We start from the raw sequence: 19987 nt of genomic DNA on the forward strand, positions 1-19987 counted from the left end.
TCTTTAATTAAAAAAAAGTGTGGGAACTTCCACTCACAGCATAAGACACCTTAAAAAAAATGTTCAATATGTGAAAGCCCTGTGCTTTCTACACCCACTCATCTTTGATTTGCACAATGATACACAAAGATAGACAAACATCTCTAAAGTGCAATGTAGCTCGGGGGGTTTCGGGGAGGGGGGGGGTGGTTGGTCTTGATGAATGTGGAATTTGAATTTGTCGTACTTCTCAAAGTGCAATGAGAAAAATGAAAGCGACAACGCTCCAGCAAGGACTGCTTTCGTATGCACATGAAGTGCTCAGGCTGAAGGAGGATTCGCAGCGAACATGTCGGCCCTTCTCTCTTTTCATTCACAGGAGAGTGGGCAGAGTGTTTATGCAGGGGCGGCGTGACGCCAGAGGACGCATTGAAAATGTTGCAAATAATTGCATCTTCTGTGGGCTTTAGGTTGCGATGGATGTTTTGACAGACGTACGCCACTTATTGGCACTCACAGCATCCTGCAAACTTCTGCACTGATGGGGCTTTGGCATTAGATGAGACAGCATCATAAAGCGGGATCCAAGTTGTGTTGAAGTAAAATGACGCTTTCAGGATGTCGGGCTGTTTTTCTTGCTGGGCTGATTAGCAGCATCTGGACAGCACACACTCCCGTGGCTGGAGCGAGAGCAGAGACAGACAGCGGGGCAGAGCGGTGGAGACAGAGGCGGCAGGTGGAGGAGACGGACAGAGTCACCGCGAGTGACAGACGTTGACGGAGGGGAAAAAAGGAAGTTGGAGGGAGAAGAAGAGGTGGTGAGAATCCCCCCAGGTCTCGTTGGCGCCATGTGCACAGGCAAGCTGCACCATCTGTGTTGTGACTGTTAAGGCAACACACGACTGCTGAATAACACCCTGAGGATACGAGGACGAGGACGTGACATGGCAGGATGTGAACTTCAGGGACAAGAACCTGGACATCATGGAAACAAAGAAACATATGGTGGAAAAATATAAAATGATGCTCCTGAAATTGTAAAAACACATCTCCCAAGTTTTCTTTCTACTCAGCGCTGTCTGTGGAGGCCCTAGTAACATCTTCTATGAAACCACTCCAGGGTTTCTCAGAGAAAAATAATTCTAGTTGTGCATTCAGAAGTGAGAGAAGAAAATTGAAGACACAGTTGAACACAATGTTTTCAGCCAAGCCAGGAGCTGCTTTGTTGCTGCTCTCCTTCGTACAGCAAGTTCTAGAAGCATGAAATAATCAGCTGTTAGACTTCTTTCTTTCTCACGAAAGCTGCACATCTTTGCTTGCAGTCACGTGACTCCTGACCCCAGCCTCGAGGCTAGGGTGGACATTTCTCCTGAAACCCCGGTGTTGATGTAGCAGTTCCAAGTCCAACATCTTCCAGACACTTGGATGTGACCACACAAGCAGCACGGACACATGCTTGTGTTGTGTTTTTGTGTTTACATGCTTGGCCACCATAGCCTTCCATTGTTTAGCAGCAGCTGGAATCCTTTTATGAAACTTCAGAGTGGTTGTGTGGAATATTAAAAAACAAATGTCACCGCCGCCTCCAGTGACATCGTCATGACTGAAATTTCAAATTTGAGAGAACCTTCACACAAAAGCCAACAGTAATAAGAAGGTAATAAAAAAATTCACAATACCACATGCATCGTCCTAAACAATGAAAGTCACTGGCAGCAACAAGCCCCTTCAGTTCCGTACAAACACCGAATATGGAAAATCTAATTTATTTAAATGAATACAAATGGTGGACCGTGACATCGGCAGCGAGTACACTCGCCACAGCTGAGTGCCGAGAACAAGAGGGAGTCGAGAAAGCCAGAAGGAACAAGACTCGACAGAGAGGAAAACAATGGAAGTGAAGTCACGGCGAGTGAAGGACGAGGCAAGAAGAGATGCAGAGAGTGATAGAGGAGCAGATCGGAGCCAGCGGGCCGCGGAGGGAAAAACATCCGCGAAAGAAGCAGACGGACAGACAGACAGAGAGAGCGCAGTGTTTGTTGACAGCGCTCTGGGTCGCGGCGCCGGTGCCAGCCAGACTCTGGAGATGTCTTCGACAGACACTGGGCCGCTCGGAGCGTGACCTCTTTGTGCGGGACGACAACAGACCAAATATTGTGAGGTGACAGATAAAGCCAAGACTCCCCCTGTCTCTCCCTACGTCCCCAAAAGAAGTCATTCTCCACACCTGATCATCCACATACTCGGTTCACACAGGATTTTCCAGTTCGCCTTCACAAAGATAAAAGAGCTTGTATTCAAAAATCATGTGCATGTAATGTTTTGTTACCCATAACTTACTAATATGTGACCAGCTATCTTTATTTGGACCAGAGTGCAGTTGTTTAGGAGCCTCAGGCTGCTTAGTTGGACCATGACGAGCACTGGACACCACAATGTTCGCACTTGTGAAGTTGGAGGGCAGGCCTGCAAACTCTAGTGTGCCTCTCAAATGATTATTTTACACACTGCAGCAGGACCAGCTTGCGTAGCTGTCGAGCTTTTAGTCTGCAAACATATTTCTCATTATGTCTCAGACAACAGCGACTACAAATTACAGCCTGTGAACCAAAGTCAATAGTGCAGTCGAGGTTTGGATTGATTTTCAACGTGAAGATATCGCTGCTTGAATAATAAAATCTATGATCCAAGGGCATGAGTCTGGTATCAGTACCCAAAAGAACAGAATATTGGCATGTGTGGAGTTTGTCATTTGAAAAATGACGTCAGTTTCCTTACTCTCCGTCAATTGCTGGCCCTGCTGCTTTGGATTTTTTTTTTCTTGGTCCAATACAAGATACTGAAAGGCAGCCAAGCTAGCACTGTAATTAGCCTATGTGTGCTATGTGCAGTTTGTGTTTGGTTGGGGAGGGTAACAGACGGATGTTCGTCTGTCAGGGTAAACAATGAATATTTTTTGGGAAGGTCGGGTCAGCAAAATTTAAACCAACAAAAATAGTTTAAACACAAAAGGAGGAAACAAGGACGATGTTAGAAAAAAAACAAAAAAAAAAAACGGTGATCACATTCAGGGGCAATGCAGCTGAGAGATAAGATAAATATGTACGGAAAAGTAAAAGGATAAAAAGGGCAGCGGCGTTTGGAGACTGGTGACTGACGCAGAGCTCACCTGCTCTCTCACTCTATGAAAATACAACACAAACAAAACACGGAAAAGCAAACATTTCTCGCACCAAGGTTGCACACACGGTCTTTCAAGGCCAGACGTGCTTTGCCCCGTCCCGTGGTCGACTGTATACCGTCGTAAGGGGGAAGATCAAAACTGTGACTTGTTTACAGGAAAAATCTGCCCATCTGGCATGAAAAAAAAGAAAAAGAAAAAGAAAAAAAACTCTTCTGGCAACAAGATGAAAAGATGACTCAAAGAAATAATGTTGGGGAAGGAGGGGAAGGCAAACCACGCGAGTCATGACAAACAACTGGCAGGTTCCACGTCTGGCTCTCCGCTGACGAGCAGACCAGACCGAGCCAGACTAGGCTCGGCGCCCGGCGCTGCCACCTAGGGCAGTGGAACCAGCAGAGAGGCGTTCGTCGAATGAGTGCGCCTATTCATTCTGCCAGCCCTCGCTGCCAGCGGAGCGGAGCGCGGAGGCACAAACAGAGGGAGCGACAGAAAAAGATGAGAGCGTGCGGAGGACATCCTGGTCGTGGCCGGGAGGCCCTGGAAGAGCAGCGACTCTGAGGACACAAAAGAAGAGGGGAGGACGGTAGGACAAAAAAAAAAGAAAAAGAAAAGTTGCTTTTCAAAAGATCATTTGGGCATCTTCCTCCATCGGAACAGTGGGGATGGCACCAGAGGGCCGACCTCTGAGTGGGGAAGTCTGTTAACCTTGCACGGCAACAGACTGCAAGCTGCAGACACAGCGTGTTTTCAACTGGTCCGACAGTTTCAGGGAATTCCAGGACAAATCACCCTCACCTTTTCTGGATAAAGATGCCTAAGGAGGGTCTGACGGCGTGAAACAACTGCTCCAAGGAGTACAGCGGCTAGCTACCGGCCCAGCAACCCCGATGCTTCTGGTCTATTGTGACAAACAAACTGTTCATCCATTTGCCTTCCACATTTTGCTTCCTCTTTGCAAATGTGAAGAACATTTGCTCTTGCCCCCTGATGGATTTGTGAGTTATTTGAGAGACTTCCCGTCCATCGGGTCAGGTGACCGGCTAGTATCTGTGTCACACTTCTTATCGAAGTCCTAAACATGGTCTGTTTACCGACAGATCAGATTCACCTCACCTCACCTCTATCTGTCCCCTTTCTTTTAACATTGCTCTACGTGTATAAACTCTAATGGGATTCTACTTGAGATGAAGCAAGAAACCATTTTCCAAGACTGCATCAAAAACGTTGAAACCCGTAAATAGGAAAAATATGCCGTTTAAGTTTGGGGACTTACTGTCCCTTTGAACAGGCTGAAAACTTGCCGTGCAGTTCCTCGCTTGGCAGCGATTCACTACCGTGATGACAACTTTATTGCTCATTTACCGCATGTGAAACACATCTGTGCGTCAGGGTACAAACAAATAAGCAAGCTCATGCTTACAAAAGTATTAAACACCGACAAACTGCAGTTAATGGGCTTTAACAGCGTCGTAATATAGCCGAAAGGCAGAAGATAATCCCTTGGGTTTACCGATGCCTTCGCCATCCTGCAACTTCGGTGCACCACCTTGAGTTTTTATGGCCACTCATTTGTCTTGCTTTATGCGCATGCCGTTGCTCGAAAGCCATTTACTCCGCGGTGGACAAGCAGCTCCCGGGGCACAGAAAACAAGAAGCAGGCTAATTTTAGAAATGCCGCATCACAAGGCATCACGCCACAGAAAATTAGAAGCAGGCCTTTCGCTGCATGCGATGGTGACTGATGCTGGTGACATGGTTTGTTATTTGGTGAAACAGATTTGCGACACCAGCTCATCTCTTATGTCTCATCCGGTGGCATCTCGGGTCAGACGGGGGCTGCCGCCACATCCGGCTAAACTCAACCACAGAGATAAAACTTTCAAAGATTCCAGCCAGTGCGGCATGGAGAAGAGGCTGAGGTGGACAGCAGCAGGCAGAAGGACTTATAATAACTCCAGCCCAGAGGATCACTATGGACCTGAAGATACAGGATGGGGAAAGAGGCTTTCAGGAGCTCGGGGCAAAGAGTCTTTATCTGTGCAGAGACCGCAGGCTGCTGGGTCAAGTGGGTCTCCAGGCTGGGTGGAGAAGATAGTGGAAGTTGGAAAGTTGGTGGAGGAAGTTGGTTCGGGATCATCAGCTTGTGTGCAAAGTAAACAACTTTTTTTTTTCTGATTTATTCTTGGCCCCCCTCGCCCCACCAACAAAAAAAAACAAAACAAAGAATACTTTGAATGGTGTGATTACCATGCGGGACAAAGGAGTGGAACTTTTTATGCATCTGTGCCCTACAGCCAGACACAAGCCTACAAGAGAGAAGCCGATAAGAAAGGAGGAGAAATATGCACAAGAGCTCAGTATGAAGCGTGATGACAAACTCGGAGGAACAGCGGGGTGGTCATTTGGCAGGCAAACAAATGGAGAGACACAGGGAATATCTGATGGAACAAATCTGCTGGAAACAAGCAGGGAAAAGACCAAGGGGGGGGGGGTTCGATCCAAACACTTTATAGTCCACAGCGTTGTCAAAACAGGGTCATATATCATTACGCCAAGATGCTGCTTGCATTCATGCCTGCCCACGCTCACATATGAAGACTGTGTGTGAGTGGAATTAAAATGATATTGTGTTGTTGTTTTTTTGTTCCGCGTGTGAAATGTGCTACACTGGCCTCTAACTCCTGGGCCCTCTTCCACTGGTGGAGTGGAGACAGTGGAGGCAGAGTGTCCAGCATGTTAAGGGGCTCACTTAGATAAACCAAGGGTAGCGCGAGTGGACTTAGATAACGCGTCTGCATGGGTGCAGGAAGTGCAATATACCCAGGTCATTTTATTCTTCCACCTCTACAAAACCACAAGATGTGTGGAGTTAAAAGACAAACATAAGGTGGATTTCACTTCGACTCAGTGGCGGCTTCGGTTCACCCGCACCTATTTCCCCAAATCTAAAGCAGTACTCTGTTGTGCATCAGTCAGAAGAAACAAAGGACAAGGCTTTTTCCTAGAAACGCTCTGTTCTTTCATTGAATTTGGGAAGTGACCTCGCTGACAGCTACTTCCTGCTTCTGTTCTGGCATCTCAGCCTTTTCATACCCCCACCACCACCACCACCACCCTACATTGGACCACTGGACAAGACCTCTCCCTCCCTCTTCAGCTGTGACTTGAATTAGAGTGACACTTGGTTGTGAAGTGGTAGTGGGTGGTGGCCAGCTTGGCACTGGGCCATCGTGCCACTGCATTCCTGAGGACAGTCCTCTTGCAACCAGCGCTGACATCTTTTTCTTAACATGTGACATGATTTCGTAAAAGACAAATAATAATATTTCACAATAATAATATCTTGTGGAAATCTTTATATTTGAGCGTTCGACTTTACAGAATGCTACAGTTCCATTAATGAAATACTATCTACATTTTGTGCATATTTCCAACTAGCTGCTGAGTTTCTGAGACACAGTGAAGGAATAATTCAAGGGCCACATTCCAAACTGAAGCAACATCCTTCACTTAAAATCAACTAAGTATGTCAAATGCAGAGGCTTATCTTTTTGTTTTTTAATTGCACTGATGGGACAATCTAAAACTCCTTTTGACAGTTCAGACATGTCACTATCTTTAGGGTTCTTGTTTGAGGCCCGGCACATGAGGCCCACAGCTGAGTGACAGCAGTCACAGTGTGAGACGGCGTCACAGAGGGAGCTGAGCGAACAACTGCGGGGACAACGCAACAAATCATTTTTTAAAAAGGCAAGTTACAAAGGCTGCAGAGCAAACTTTCATCTCCTCCATCAATGATGCATAGCACAGTTAGCGGTGTCCCCACTGCTAACTCGCTTCACTGCCAACCTGTTTACTTGCTTCTTTTGATGTAGCTGGTTGGGTGTCGGGGGATTGTTCTGTGACTACAAAAAAAACAACAAAAAAAACATGTTTGAGTAATTGGATAATTCAGTTTGAAAGGGAGGTTGGGGGGGCAGATATTTAGCAAAGCACCCATAACTTTTGAAAGGAAAAATGAAAGTCTCATGTCACCAATGTTTATTTTTATATCCTGGACTTCCTGAAGGAGAAAGTATGGAACTATTTGTTTACAGCCTCCCGTTAAAATTACGAGGTAAATAAAAATGAACCTTACCAATATATTTTAACAATAATCACACATACTGTGACAAAACATTAGCAAAGTATATTTCGCACATTCTGAGACCTTTTTGCATTATTTCAAAAATGTATTTCTCTTTTTTGCGCCTTGTGACATAATAATAGGATATGTACTGGATGTACATGCACTGTATATATGTGTACGTTGGCCACGCCTTTCCAATTTGTCACTGCTGTACCACTAAAGACGTGTGTCAGTGTGGCGATGCAGACAAAGTAATAGAAAATTCGGATGAGTGGTTATGTGAGTAGCAGGTACATTGTGTTTATCCACTCTAAAATACCGCTTAGCGTCTGAAAAAGGCTTCAGCTCCATCATGGCCTCAAAAAACATTTTATTAGAGCTGTCAGTTTTAGAGCGGCTCTCACATTTTGCAACATCAAACCTTAACGCGCGCCAAGAAGTAGCTCGGATCAGCAGAGGCCTTCTCTGTTTTCCCCATTTTTTCTATTTCAAAATGCCACATGCCAGTTTCACATCTATAAATGAGAAGCACATCGCTTAGATTGAGGATTCGGTTATGCCAGCAGAGGTCTGTCAGTAAAATCTGTCTGACAAGCTGCTACTTTGCTACCATGCATGCATGCAAAGGCGGCACATACTGCAGTGGCCTTGCGCCAAAACATACAAAAAAAATAGTTCTTGCTTCCTTTGTCTTTGGGCTTTGACTGCGCCTGGTAAAAGTGAGAAACAATGAGCCGCTACAAAACATAACCGCACATTACTTCAACCATTTCTTTAATCGGAGTGCGAGATGTGTTTCTGCGGGGAAAAAAAGGAGAAACTGGGAGCCTCGGAAACGTGTGCAACACCGAGTCCTCTTCGCAAGATTGGACACATTTTCATTCTGTTATTATATTGGACCCTCTTACTGCCAGGGAGCACAGTAATAAAAATTTTAATAACCTGGACCACATAAGACGCAATAGCGTGCAAAAGAAAAGGATTCTCACTTACAAAAATTCTATTTATTGTGACAACCTCTTTGCTGTTGTTGGGCCGCTCCTGACCCGCGTGTTCATAGTAGCGAGCCGTTTCTCTTGAAGGTGGACTGGTGCGACGCGTGAAGCTCATTACTCTTGTCGTGACTCCTGCTTGGCTGTCATTCATTGATTCTCTCATTGTTCTCATGTGGAGGTGATGACTGTCAAAATGGTAAGTCACCACCAAAAATGATGATGATCGTATTTATTTTTTTCTTACTTTTCCCCCCAAATTTAATTTTTCAATGACGGACAGCTTAAAAAGCTCTTAGTGTGATCCTGCTGTGGGAGAACTGCAGGAAAAAAGCCTCATTTCATCCCTTTGCTCATTTTCGTCTGGGGTGGGAGGGTGAGGTGGGCTTTGTGAATAACACGAGGCAGCTCTGCAGTGAAAAGCTGACCGGGATTCGACTTTTGACAGAATCCAAACCCGACGTCATTGTTGCAAAAGCCATTAACAACTCACTTTGAGTTCTTTCAACTTGGCTCTGTGAGTCACATAATATCCCGCTGCCAGGGGGTGATGCATCAGTGGGGGAGCAGGAAACTCTGGCTGCTAGTTGACAACATTGCTGCTGCTGCTGCAGTGCTATAAGCAGCGGGGCCAGGTGCAACTTATCAGAGTTCCTGCTTAGCATGACATAACTTTTTTTGTTGTTGTTAACTAATAAGTCTATTATCCAACAACCTAAGCAGCTATGTGACAGAGAACAGAGAGGATTGTTCACACAGTCACAGTTTAGGAGTTTAGACCATCGGAAACAGAAAGTAATATACATCATTTATATATGTGTAAAAAAAAAAACACCTTTAGATAATCAATACAATGGACACAGATCTTCTTCATTAACTTTGTTCGCCACACTTACTACAAAATAATATGATCAATTTAAATATATCTAATCTAAATCCAAAACATAAACATTTGTAAGCACACATAGCAGTGGCCCCGAAGCATCACTTCAAACTATTGCAAATGTATCTTCAACTATATGTGCCACTAAATCTCACACAGTCGGCCAGAGAAGTCAGCAAAGCACTTATTTTCATACAAATAGCATGACGCCGTTTGCTTTTAAAGCTGCTGTGCAGCACTTGTAGAGGTCATCCAGCCTGAGATTGGATGTGGCGGCTTCAGCAGAAGCGGACTATGTATCTTGAGTACATACTGTGTATCTTCACCCTTCAAAGGCTGAAGAGTGATGGGCTCACTCGCCGATGTACGTGGTGAAGTGCTTCTGATACAGCAAGGCAACTTCTCATCAAGAAGTCTTTGTCTGCAGTGAATTAGCAATGCGGTGCCTGATTGTATCTGTAGCTGTGTTTTTTATTAGCCTTTGGGAAGACAAAGCAGGATGCTTCTGTCTAGAAGGCTATAAAAAAACAACAAAAAAAAACCACTTTGAGAGCTAAAGTTGCATAAATTATTTCACTATCAATATTGTATTTTTTCTCAGGTTCACACGCTATTAAAACTTCACAATGGAACATTCTCATGGTGGATGTCAAGTGGGTCAAGTGCTTGTATTTGTTAAAGTACGCACAGTTCTGAAGTGGTTCTTTTGCTTAAGATCGCAGGAGTTTTTTCTTCGCTGCAGACTACCGAGTGTGGGACTAAACCTACTTACGTGCCTCCTTGTTCCTTCTCACTGAAGTCACAAGTCTCGTCATCGCCACCCGGGCACGCCCTGGTCATCAAACACCAAGAAGTCACCTGGTTTGTTTGTTTGTTTGTTTTTTAGGAGGTGTGAGAATGTGAGCGTTCTACCGTCCACAGTCGGCCTCCGTCAGCCCTGCGGGGTCCACAGCCAGACCACCGGGCGTCTCCATCAGAGGCTTATTAAAGCTGGAAAAGCACAGCGCCACAGTTTGCACGTCCGCATCGTGTCCAGCTGAACTCAAGCTTAGCTCGTCATCTCTCACGCCAGAGCGTGCGAGCGGTGCCGACAGGAACACACACACAGTGACACAACGCAACAATCGAGCACACACTTTTGTGACACGCACACACTCTCACTGGGATCACGTGCGCTGGAGTGGGTCTCAGTGTGCAAGTTTGTTTTTCTCCTTTCTTTCTCTCTTTCTTTTTGCTCTACCCCCTCTTCCTTTCTTCCAGCCAGCCATCACGGCCCGGCCTTGCCATCTGTTCTCCATACTGAGGAACGCAACGCTCCCTCTGGCTGCAGCGCGTTCACACGGTGCCAAAAACTGAAAAGTGACAACAAAAAAAAATCCTAGACAGCAAAAAAAAACAAACACCGAAACACATCGTAAAGGTAGGCACACAAGGTTTGAACCTAGTTGCATATCTATTGCACGTGACTTTGCTTTTTTGTTTCATTTTCTGAACGTGCGCTACTATCTCTTTCAACACACTTTAACAGCTTGTTTTTATTTAAGGAATAGGAAGAAATTGAGCTTGAAGTGTCTTTCCTGCTTTTAACCGCAGCGACGTACGCGCGTGGCCAACTTCGGAAGGCCGCCAGCTGCAGGCAAAGTTCCCATAGTGGAGACGAGAATTTGTTCATTTAACAAGGTGGAAGTGGCGGCGTTGCTGTCTGCCAGGGTTTGTTTTTACATACTCACTGTAAGCCAATTACACTGAAACCGCAGCCTGCCAACCAAACGAGGTCTGACACAAGAAGTGCAGGAGCCTGCAGCGGTGGGAGAGGCGTCTGCAAACTTTTAGAAACAACAGTAAACCAACTGAAGAGTCATCGGGGTCAACGGACAGAAGTGGCTCGACTGTACTGGACACTTGACCTCTAACATCAGTCGATGTGAACACCTACTGCTGCAACCACTGACTATCTATTAACAGTAATAATAATAATAGATTTTATTTATAAGCAACTTTCTGACACTCGAGGACATTTTACAAACAAATACACACGGTAAGAATAAATAATAATGATTAATAAAATAGAGTTAAAAAAAAAATCGAACAGTGGAGTTTTGAGCAGAAAGGTTTTGAGTCTGGATTTGAACTGAGGAAGTGAGTTCCAGAGTTGGGGAGTGGAGCGGCTGAAAGCTCTGCTCCCCATGGTGCTGAGGCGGTGGGCGGTTACAGAGAGGGTGGAGGGAGGCGAGAGGGGGAGGCAATCTGGAGGAGATCAGAAAGGTGAGGTTGTGAATGGCCCTAAAAGAATAAAGAAGAATTTTATAGCTGATGCAGAAAAAAAAAACAAAAACCAACTGTTGCCATCACAACAAATCTGTCCCAGTCAAATATGTTTTCTCCTGCTCCTTTTTTTTTTATTAGTTTCTTTTCACAGAAGTAATTTTTTATTATTATTTCTTTACAAAAAGAGAAAGAGCAAAAGTCAAACCACTCGGATTCACTCACTTCAATTTTGTCTGCAGAGTGAAGGAGAGTGAGGACAGATGCACACACACACACACACACACACACACACACACACACACACACACACACACTGAGGTCCACTATGCCTCCCAGAACTCCCATCTGTTAAACCAGCAGTCCAGGTTGGTCTTAATGAAAAATAATGAGCCTTCAATGAATAACAACAGCTTGGACGGATTTCACCTCCACTTCAGGTTTTATTGCAATCACACAGAACCCAGAATTTCACTTTTCAAGTCACAAAATACATTTAATTGAGCTCTACTGTGACAGGTTGACGCTTGACACGTTAAATACAGTTTCCGTTTCACAGCTGTCAGCCGCGTGGCCATTTTTAACAAATTGTCGGAAAACAACACGGAGAGTAATCAATGAAACAAACTGAGTGAAAAAAAAACTAGACCATGAGAAAACTCAATTAAGGACGCAAACTGTGGCTAAAATGGACTTTTAATATAGACAAAGACAGTCAATTTTTAACACATCATCATCTGACAAGAGGTGAAGTGAAGAAGTATGTGTGTGTTGTGGGGGAGTAGTGGTAGGGTGGCACATACGCAGCGAGCGCCGCGCATCAAGTCAAGGAATCCAACTGGCCTTGCATGATTTCCAGCTGAAAAAGAGAAAATCGGGGCTGAGACGTGGCGCACAAAGACGTGCTGCGCACTCTCATACATTTTTGAAGACACTGAAAGGAGCGCGGAGAAATGAAAGAGCCTCAGAGGTGGCAAACTGTTTTAAAGCAGGAGGAGATTTGTCAGACAGCGTCGAGCAGGCAGGGAGAAACAACACATGGGAAAGACAAAAAAGACACACAAAGTGCGTACAGAGCAGATGAGCTCGGCCATGCACGCTGGCGAGCGCTCTACACTTCTAAACCCACCTTGTTGTAGAACTCAAGCAGCTCCTGGTGGTCGAATTCAACGAAGACGTTCTCCTGAGCCTGGTAGAGGGGAGGAAATAAAGAAAGGAAGGAAGACGGTCAGAACAACAAAGAGAGTGTTTGAGATGATCCAGGGCCGCCGCTCAAGACACAGCAGCAGGAGCACATGAGTAATGCCATGACTAAGATGTCCCCGGTTGTGAGCCTTCTATAAAAAAAGAACCTTCATTAATTTTTACTGCTCTCCAGCAAGAATGCAGTATTCTCTGGGTCTCATCCATCACAGCGTTTAAAAATACACCGAGAGCCGAGTCCAACGTCCGCAAACTCCATCAGCCTCGGCTGTCTGCGGCGCACAAGGCTGCATCGTTTGCCGCTGACAAAACACTGAGGGGGGAAATTCTGTACGTTCTCCAAACTCAGAGTCCGGAGGCTCCTCGATGTGCTGCACCGTTCAATAAGTGTGATAAGCATAACTCGGGAACAAATGCAGACGCCTGACAATTTATTCCACAATTCAATTTTCAATATATTCAATCGCTTATCAAGGCGGTAATCAGCCAATCAGACGGCAGCAACTCAATGCAGTCGGGCTTGCTGAAGTTCAAAGCCAGCGTCAGAATGAATGGAAGGAAGGGGGATCGCAGCGACTGTGGACTTCGCCGACGTTGCTGCTGGTGCCAGACGAGCTGTTGCAACCGTCTGGAGGGTTTACAGAAAATCAGCCCAAAAGAAGAAAACATCCAGCGATTGGCAGCTGTGTGGAGGAAGGTGCCTCGTCGATGTCAGGGGTCAGAGGTCAGAATGGGCAGACTGGTTGGAGACCGTAGGAGAGCAACAGGAACTCGAGTAACCACTGGTTCCAACTAGAGTCTGCACAGCGCCGTCATGTTTTCAGTTTGACTGTTTTTTCTTATTTTTTACAACTAATTTATACCATGTGGGAGGATATAAAATATCCAACCTTGAAACGGTCTGACATAAATGTACCTGTATAAAAAGGTATATTGGTACAGGTACTCGGTGGAAAGAAGGTGGACCTCATTAAGTGAGTGATGGGTGAATACAACAACCTCAATTTAACTTTCTGGCAAATCTAAAGTTTCCTGTTTTTTCAGGAGCTTAGATTTAACAAGCGCAGCGTACACGACGACTAAAAATGCTTGGGCTAATAACCGCAGCATTACCAATATAAATACCTCCTCTTGTAAAATTCCATTTCAATATTTGTTTCATTTCATTAAATTAGAGCTTCATAAATCAAAAGCCCCTTTCATGAAATAATGACTTGCCGTGTGCATGTGGGAGAATTACAGTCAGGAGCACAATGGCAACCGGATCCGTTTTTCGAGTCACGGAGGAACAAGAGTTTTCGCAGACAAACAACAAAGACCCAGTGACCGCTGGGCTTACTCATCCCCTAATAGCGAACAAGCAACGACAAAAGCATTTCATAAACCACCGCAGAACAAAACAGCTCAGACGTGCGAAATACGTCCTGGATAGCACTGAGTCAGAGCAGCAGCCTTTCAGCTATTCTTTTGTTGATAATAGCAACGCATGGACACCAGAGAGGGAGAGAGAGAGGGAGAAAAAACAAAGACGGGCAAAAGACAGACACGCAGTACAAAAAAAACCACACACACAACAAACACAGACATTAAAACCACAAGGGGCTCGTCTGACTGCATCCCGCTGTCTGCAGCTCCCCTCCCCGACGTTCGAGACCGAGCGGCGCTCTGGGGCTCCAATCGAAGTGTCTGGCTGGTTGGCTGCTTCTCTGGGTGGCGGGTTGGAGGGAGGCCATGTGTCACCAAGAATTAATGGCAGCGAAATTAATTAGAGGCAACGTAACGGGCAAATATAGGAGAGGGAAAATGTTTTCTCCGTCAAGGACTCAGCGCGGCGGCGGCGGCGCAGGGGAAAAAGTAGGGCATCCTTGAATATAGAGACAGCGCCAGGGTGAAGAAAAAAAAAAACGGCTGTTAAAACGACTAATTAATTAGTTACTTAGGGAGATTCATTTAAAAAAAGCACAAATCAAAGCAGAGCTAAACAGAGATTTTTCTTCTTCTTTTTTTAGCAGTATTACAGGGCAGTGAATTGTGATCAAAACGAAACTGCCGCTGAATGTTGTTGCACTGATGTATCGAAAATGTGAAAAAGCTCATTTTCCTAAGAAGTCGACTTGCAAGATAATTTGACAAGCAGCAATTTGGGTTCAGTCACAAAAGGTTCACAAGTTGGTCCGAATGTGAGAGTAATTGTAAGTGAAGCTGCACTAAAGCAAATCGATCTCGGTGGCTGAATGAGCAACACTTGGTAGCAGGTATCACCAGAGACTCTTTAATACCACATTACCACATCATTACAGCGTTGACATGACTGGCATGACTGCCGCATTGTAATACGCTCGTCCCCAATTTGCACCAAAAGCGTCTATGGCACATTCACGGCTCGGCAGCAGACCGCGGGCATTAAAGTCAGGGTGCAAGTTCACACCAGGAGTGGCGCGAGCTTCATGCGGAGCGACCGCGTCAATCACAGCAGGTAGAATCATTCAGGCAGGAAGTCAATGATTGGACAACACGGTTGATTTTCATCATAATTTACAATGTGCTGGATTTTAGTGTGAAACTTTAACGTGATGCATCGGCTTCAACACTGTTCAGTTCAGCTGTCAAATAATGAAGCAGATTCCACTTTAAATGTAAAACCATGGACAAAATGCAGGTATACTTTAAATACCTGCATTTTGTGTGATACCAGCAGTCTGGTTTATTATCATTTTTCTTTTTTACACACAGCAATACTTGAGACACAGTTGGGACGGGCAAAAGAGTTTTGTTTCACTGTTGTTTTACTTTGAATACACGCAAAACTACCTTGCCTGTTCACTTTTGGTGTAAATTGGGGGTTAGCACTTTATATTCCGTCCACTTCAAGCCATGTGGTGGTGCATTGTGTATTCGAGTTAACAATAAGAGAAGTATTTGCAACAGAATTCGTGGCGTGAAACACTTGCATTGGATAGAGCATCACCATGCGGTCACTGTGTTCGTCTTGGCCAACAACCTGAGTAGTAAAAAGCGAGAAACGCACAAAGGCCTTAACCGCAGCTTTTGGGCACGATTGCACATGATAGTCAGAGACACCTCGGAGTGCGCGTGTGAACAGAGGAGGTGTTTGTGCCTCCGTGCTGGTGCTCGCTTTCCTGCAAAATACAACAGATTTCTGCAGACAGGAATTTATTTGTTTTTTTGTTCGTTTGCTTGTTTTGTTTTTGGCCGGTCTTCACTTTTCCTCTCAAGGCCGTCACTGAGTTTTAGAGTGAAGGCTTCAGTTGAGAGGAAAGCTATGAATGAAGGCTAATCTCAAAGTCTGGCTGCACTTAAGGATGCAAAAATGAATGGCGGCGAGTGCAGAGTTCTCCAACAGATAGCAATACCAGCAATTGTGTGTGTGTGTGTGTTTGTGTGTGTGTGTGTGTGTGTGTGTGTGTTGCCCATGCCATTGTTCCTAGGGGCCTAGATGTTGCCAGGCGGCAACCCAACGAGGCTCTGACAGATCTGGGCTAACACTAATGGGGATAGGATGCTTCATCCACATCGTTGCAGCCTTTTACTAGCAGTACGCCGCCACAGGAAAGAAAGCACACAGCGCGCGCACACACACACACACACACACACACAGGCGCACCCTTCTTATCTGCCTCGGCGTCAAAGTAATGTGTGTCAGGAAACAGACAAGACAATCCCTTGAAGATAATTATAAATTCACTTGCGTGTGGCGCTACCGTGTGCTCCACTGCAGAGTTTACCACAACAGGCTGATATTGGAGGGAGGAGGCAACCATGCATTTTCTCTGCATGTAATGTTATCTCTCCCCGTGCAAATCTAATAACTGAGGCTATTAAATATTCATGCCAGCCTCACTAAACTAGAGCTACTTAAAAAATACCTTTAAATATTTTGATATATCTGTCAGCTACAATATTCTTTGTTTTTTTTCTTCTCAGTTGGAAATTGTTTTTGGAATCTTTTGGCCTCAAACATCTCGACTGATTATACTACAAGCGACAACAGACTGCAGAATAAAAAAAAAAAAAAAAAATCCAAGTCCACTAATTATTTCAAATTAAACAAACGCAATGGCGTCTCATCAAGGAATGATACGAGGCAGAAGCACATTCATAATGGAGAACACTGGTAATTAAAACTGAAAAACTGTGCTGAACTGTGCTCCAGCTGCTGACTGGCAACCCTTAATGCACAAACAATTAACCAAAAAGCGACGACTGACCTGTTTTGAAGGTACAACCTAAAGTCAGTCGCAGCAAAACAAGATGACATGATTTTATTTTTGTTCAATACAAGGTGGGAAAAAAGGGAATGGTGCTGGGAGAGCTACTTGCTGTGTTGTCTGCAGGCACAAAGGACAAGAAAAGTCACCTCCATTTCAAGACAGCAATTTGCTTCTCTGTGAACAAAATCGGCGAATTGCAACTATTCGAAAAGAAACATTCAACAAGCAGCGTTTGTCCCTTGAGGCAGTTACTGGTGTCTGTGGAGTCAACTTTGCCTCGGACTGTGGAGCACCAGGAGGAGTCATCGCCACACAGAGGACTCAAAAAGCTTTTTTTTTTTTTAATCAATAATTGGCTTCAGTGCCGAACACAAAGGTTTGGGTTTGAACCATGAGTCAAGGGAGAGGAACTCGTTTTGGAGACTGCTTCTGACAAACCAGAGTTTCTTATCGCTCACGGAACAAAATCAGGAAAAATTGGAATCACGGAAAAGGAGAAGCAGTCGTATCTCCTGAATCGATGAAGAATGATGATGAAACCACCAGCAAAATGAAGAACACAAAAGAAAAAGAAGATCATTAAAAAAGAATAAGGAAACTCAAGAAGGGCCAGATTGGAACAAGCAACCAAAAGCCCCCCCCCCCCCCCCCCCCCCCCAACCAGAGAGCATCAAGAGAACCCAGACTATTAATAATTTACAGACAGAAAGAAATATTCTTGTATGCAGACATTTCTGTGTCAAAAGCATTGCAACAAAGCCACCCATGCTTTCACAAAGACAAAACAGGAAGTAGGACAACACTAAATAGTGTGGAGAGTGTCCACTGGGCGATCTGGCCTGGCCTGGCCTGGCGGAGGCAAACAGGAAGTGCCATTACACGTTCCAACACCCACTTTGTGTTGCACGTTTCTAAGAAGACGACAAAGTGTTGATGAGCGTTTGCAAATGGAACAGCTGCTTTTATTCTTACTGTGTTAAAAGAAAAAAAAGAAGCAATAAAAGATGAGTAATTTCCAGCTATTTTCCTTTGTGTTCGACAGTAAAAAAAAAAAAAAAAAAAAGAAAGAAGAAATCATTATTGCCTTTGTCTGATTCACCGCCTGCTACATCAGGACCCTAAACGCTTTAATCCTGCCTTTTCTTTAAATGAGTTTTCCTCAATGAGACTTCCTGTCAAGCGCTCAGCACTTTTCCATCATACGCTGATACACGCGGTTGACTGGCAGGCGCCGCGTCATCGCATTTTGTTGCAGTCGAGCTACGGCTGAGCCAAAATTTCCCGACGGAGAGTGCTGACCACTGACTGCTGTGTCCATGCTGCCGTCTCAGCTGAACAACTGGAGGTGCGGCATAATTACAATATGGCACTACGCTGACTTGTGGGCACAAGATTAGAATAACTGTACCTACAGCAAGCCATCCAGTTGCGTGTTTTGGCAGGTGGCATGTAGAGTTGAGAAGAAATCCTGCAGCTTAAAGGTCCAGTGTGTACGTTTTTTTTTAAAGAAGCCCGGTATTGACAGCGCGTTTCGTATTTAAGGAGCCGTCAGGTGCAAGATGGCAGGTAACTAGGAGCAAGACCGTTATTGCTCTATGTATATTCTTATATATATGAAAACCATTCTAATGGTAGGGAAACCAAATTACTTTTGTTGTACTGTTAGTATATCATTTAATTAATATAACTATGGGCAGTGTGTCAAGCTTTTACCAATATAAAAAAGCCAAATCTTAGACTTGGGCCTTTAAACAACAGTTGAGTAAATGAGTAAATAATGAGTAAAACAAACAAACACTGAATCACACAAATGTTTTACATCAGGCACCGGAAACTGGCAGCTATTCTCAGATTTGGTTTTCATTTTTGCAACTCGTCAAATTATTTTTTGACTACCTCAAAAAGCAATTCAACTTGGAAATGACAATCATATAATGACTTTGGGGGGGAAAAAAAGAAAAAGAAGAAAAAAGGGCAGAGGGGCAGCAAACTTTTTGCCCGGCCTGCTGAAACGCTTTGCAAATTCCTTTCGAGTGACACCAGAAAGACATTAAATCAGAAGAGGGCAGCTGTGACGTGTCAAACCTGCAGGAACCCCCGCCCCCCCGCCCCCAAAAAAAAGAAAAAACCCAGGTACATTATGGACCTACAGTGAGTTTTCTTTATTATGTGTCCACTGTGACTGTGAGCTCTTTGACAGCTTGTGGAATTGGAGTTTGTTGGGTTTATTTTTTAATTTTTTCTGCCTGGTTGGAGCTGGCTGCTGACTTTTTCTTGACAGTGAAGAGAAAAAAGAAGAAAACGGGCGACGGGGTGATTGAGCCGGCCGAGCTGCAAGTGTTTATGCGAATCCCTTTCCGTTGCAAAGCACAACAATAGAAAATGCTGTTTACTCGACGCTTTTCGGTCATTTGCACACGCCCACTTTAGTTTTTTTTTTCAGGATTGTGGAAACAGGTGTGTTAATGATTGGCTCTTTATGGTTCTCTGCGGTTGGTGCAGCCTCCCTCCTCTGCCAGTCGCATTAACCACAGTCAATACGTCATTTGTCTTTTGCCGCTTAGCTCGCGGTACCCACACGTCTGTCAACCTGTCTGCCTTTCCTCCTCTCCGTCCCTGTGTTGAAACGCATTTGTGGGGGAGGATGAAAAAACATCTCACACACGACGCCGACTGTTGGCTAAAGAACCGGCGGGAGTTACCTCATCCAGGCGTGAATCGCGCAGGGCAAAAAAAAAAAGAAAAACAAAACAAACTTCAAAACACACAGATTGACATGTGCACTTTAAAATCGAAAAGCGGCCCCTGTTGACGCACAATGTAAATCTCAGGACCGCTAGTTTAACTAGCTAGCAGCTCGGCCGTCTGTCGCCAGTGACCGAGGCAGCTGTGTTTTCGGCGCAACCTTAAAAGGTCTAAATAAAGGTGTTTGTTTTTTTTTCTCCTTTCTTCTGCGCTCCGGCGCAACAGGTGCGCCGTCACCTCTTTTATGCCTGTTCGTCCATCTGTCTGAGCCTCGTCGGCACTGCCGCCGCATCGTCACTTTGAAGCCACCTGCCGGAGGCCGACTGCAGAGGAGGACGAGGGGACCGGAGAGGGAGCTGGAGGCGGGTCCTGAGA

General features: G+C 45.0%; 1 protein-coding gene across 2 annotated transcripts in view; it reads right to left on the reverse strand.

Annotated features, from left to right (window-relative positions):
- Nucleotides 1–11855: 11855 nt before the first annotated feature.
- commd10 (COMM domain containing 10) overlaps nucleotides 11856–19987 on the reverse strand; it is a 45944-nt gene continuing 37812 nt past the window's right edge. For both annotated transcript variants that reach the window (XM_076019486.1, XM_076019485.1), the window contains 2 exons: nucleotides 12562–12621; nucleotides 11856–12291 (listed from right to left, as the gene is read on the reverse strand). In XM_076019486.1, the coding sequence (XP_075875601.1) occupies nucleotides 12253–12291; nucleotides 12562–12621 (99 nt within the window). In that variant the 3' untranslated portion in view covers nucleotides 11856–12252. The remainder of the gene's footprint in view (nucleotides 12292–12561; nucleotides 12622–19987) is intronic.

This window comes from Nelusetta ayraudi, unplaced genomic scaffold, assembly GCF_046127955.1.
Source record: "Nelusetta ayraudi isolate G7.1 ecotype Tasmania unplaced genomic scaffold, CSIRO-AGI_Nayr_v1 ptg000010l, whole genome shotgun sequence".
Classification (NCBI taxonomy): domain Eukaryota; kingdom Metazoa; phylum Chordata; class Actinopteri; order Tetraodontiformes; family Monacanthidae; genus Nelusetta; species Nelusetta ayraudi.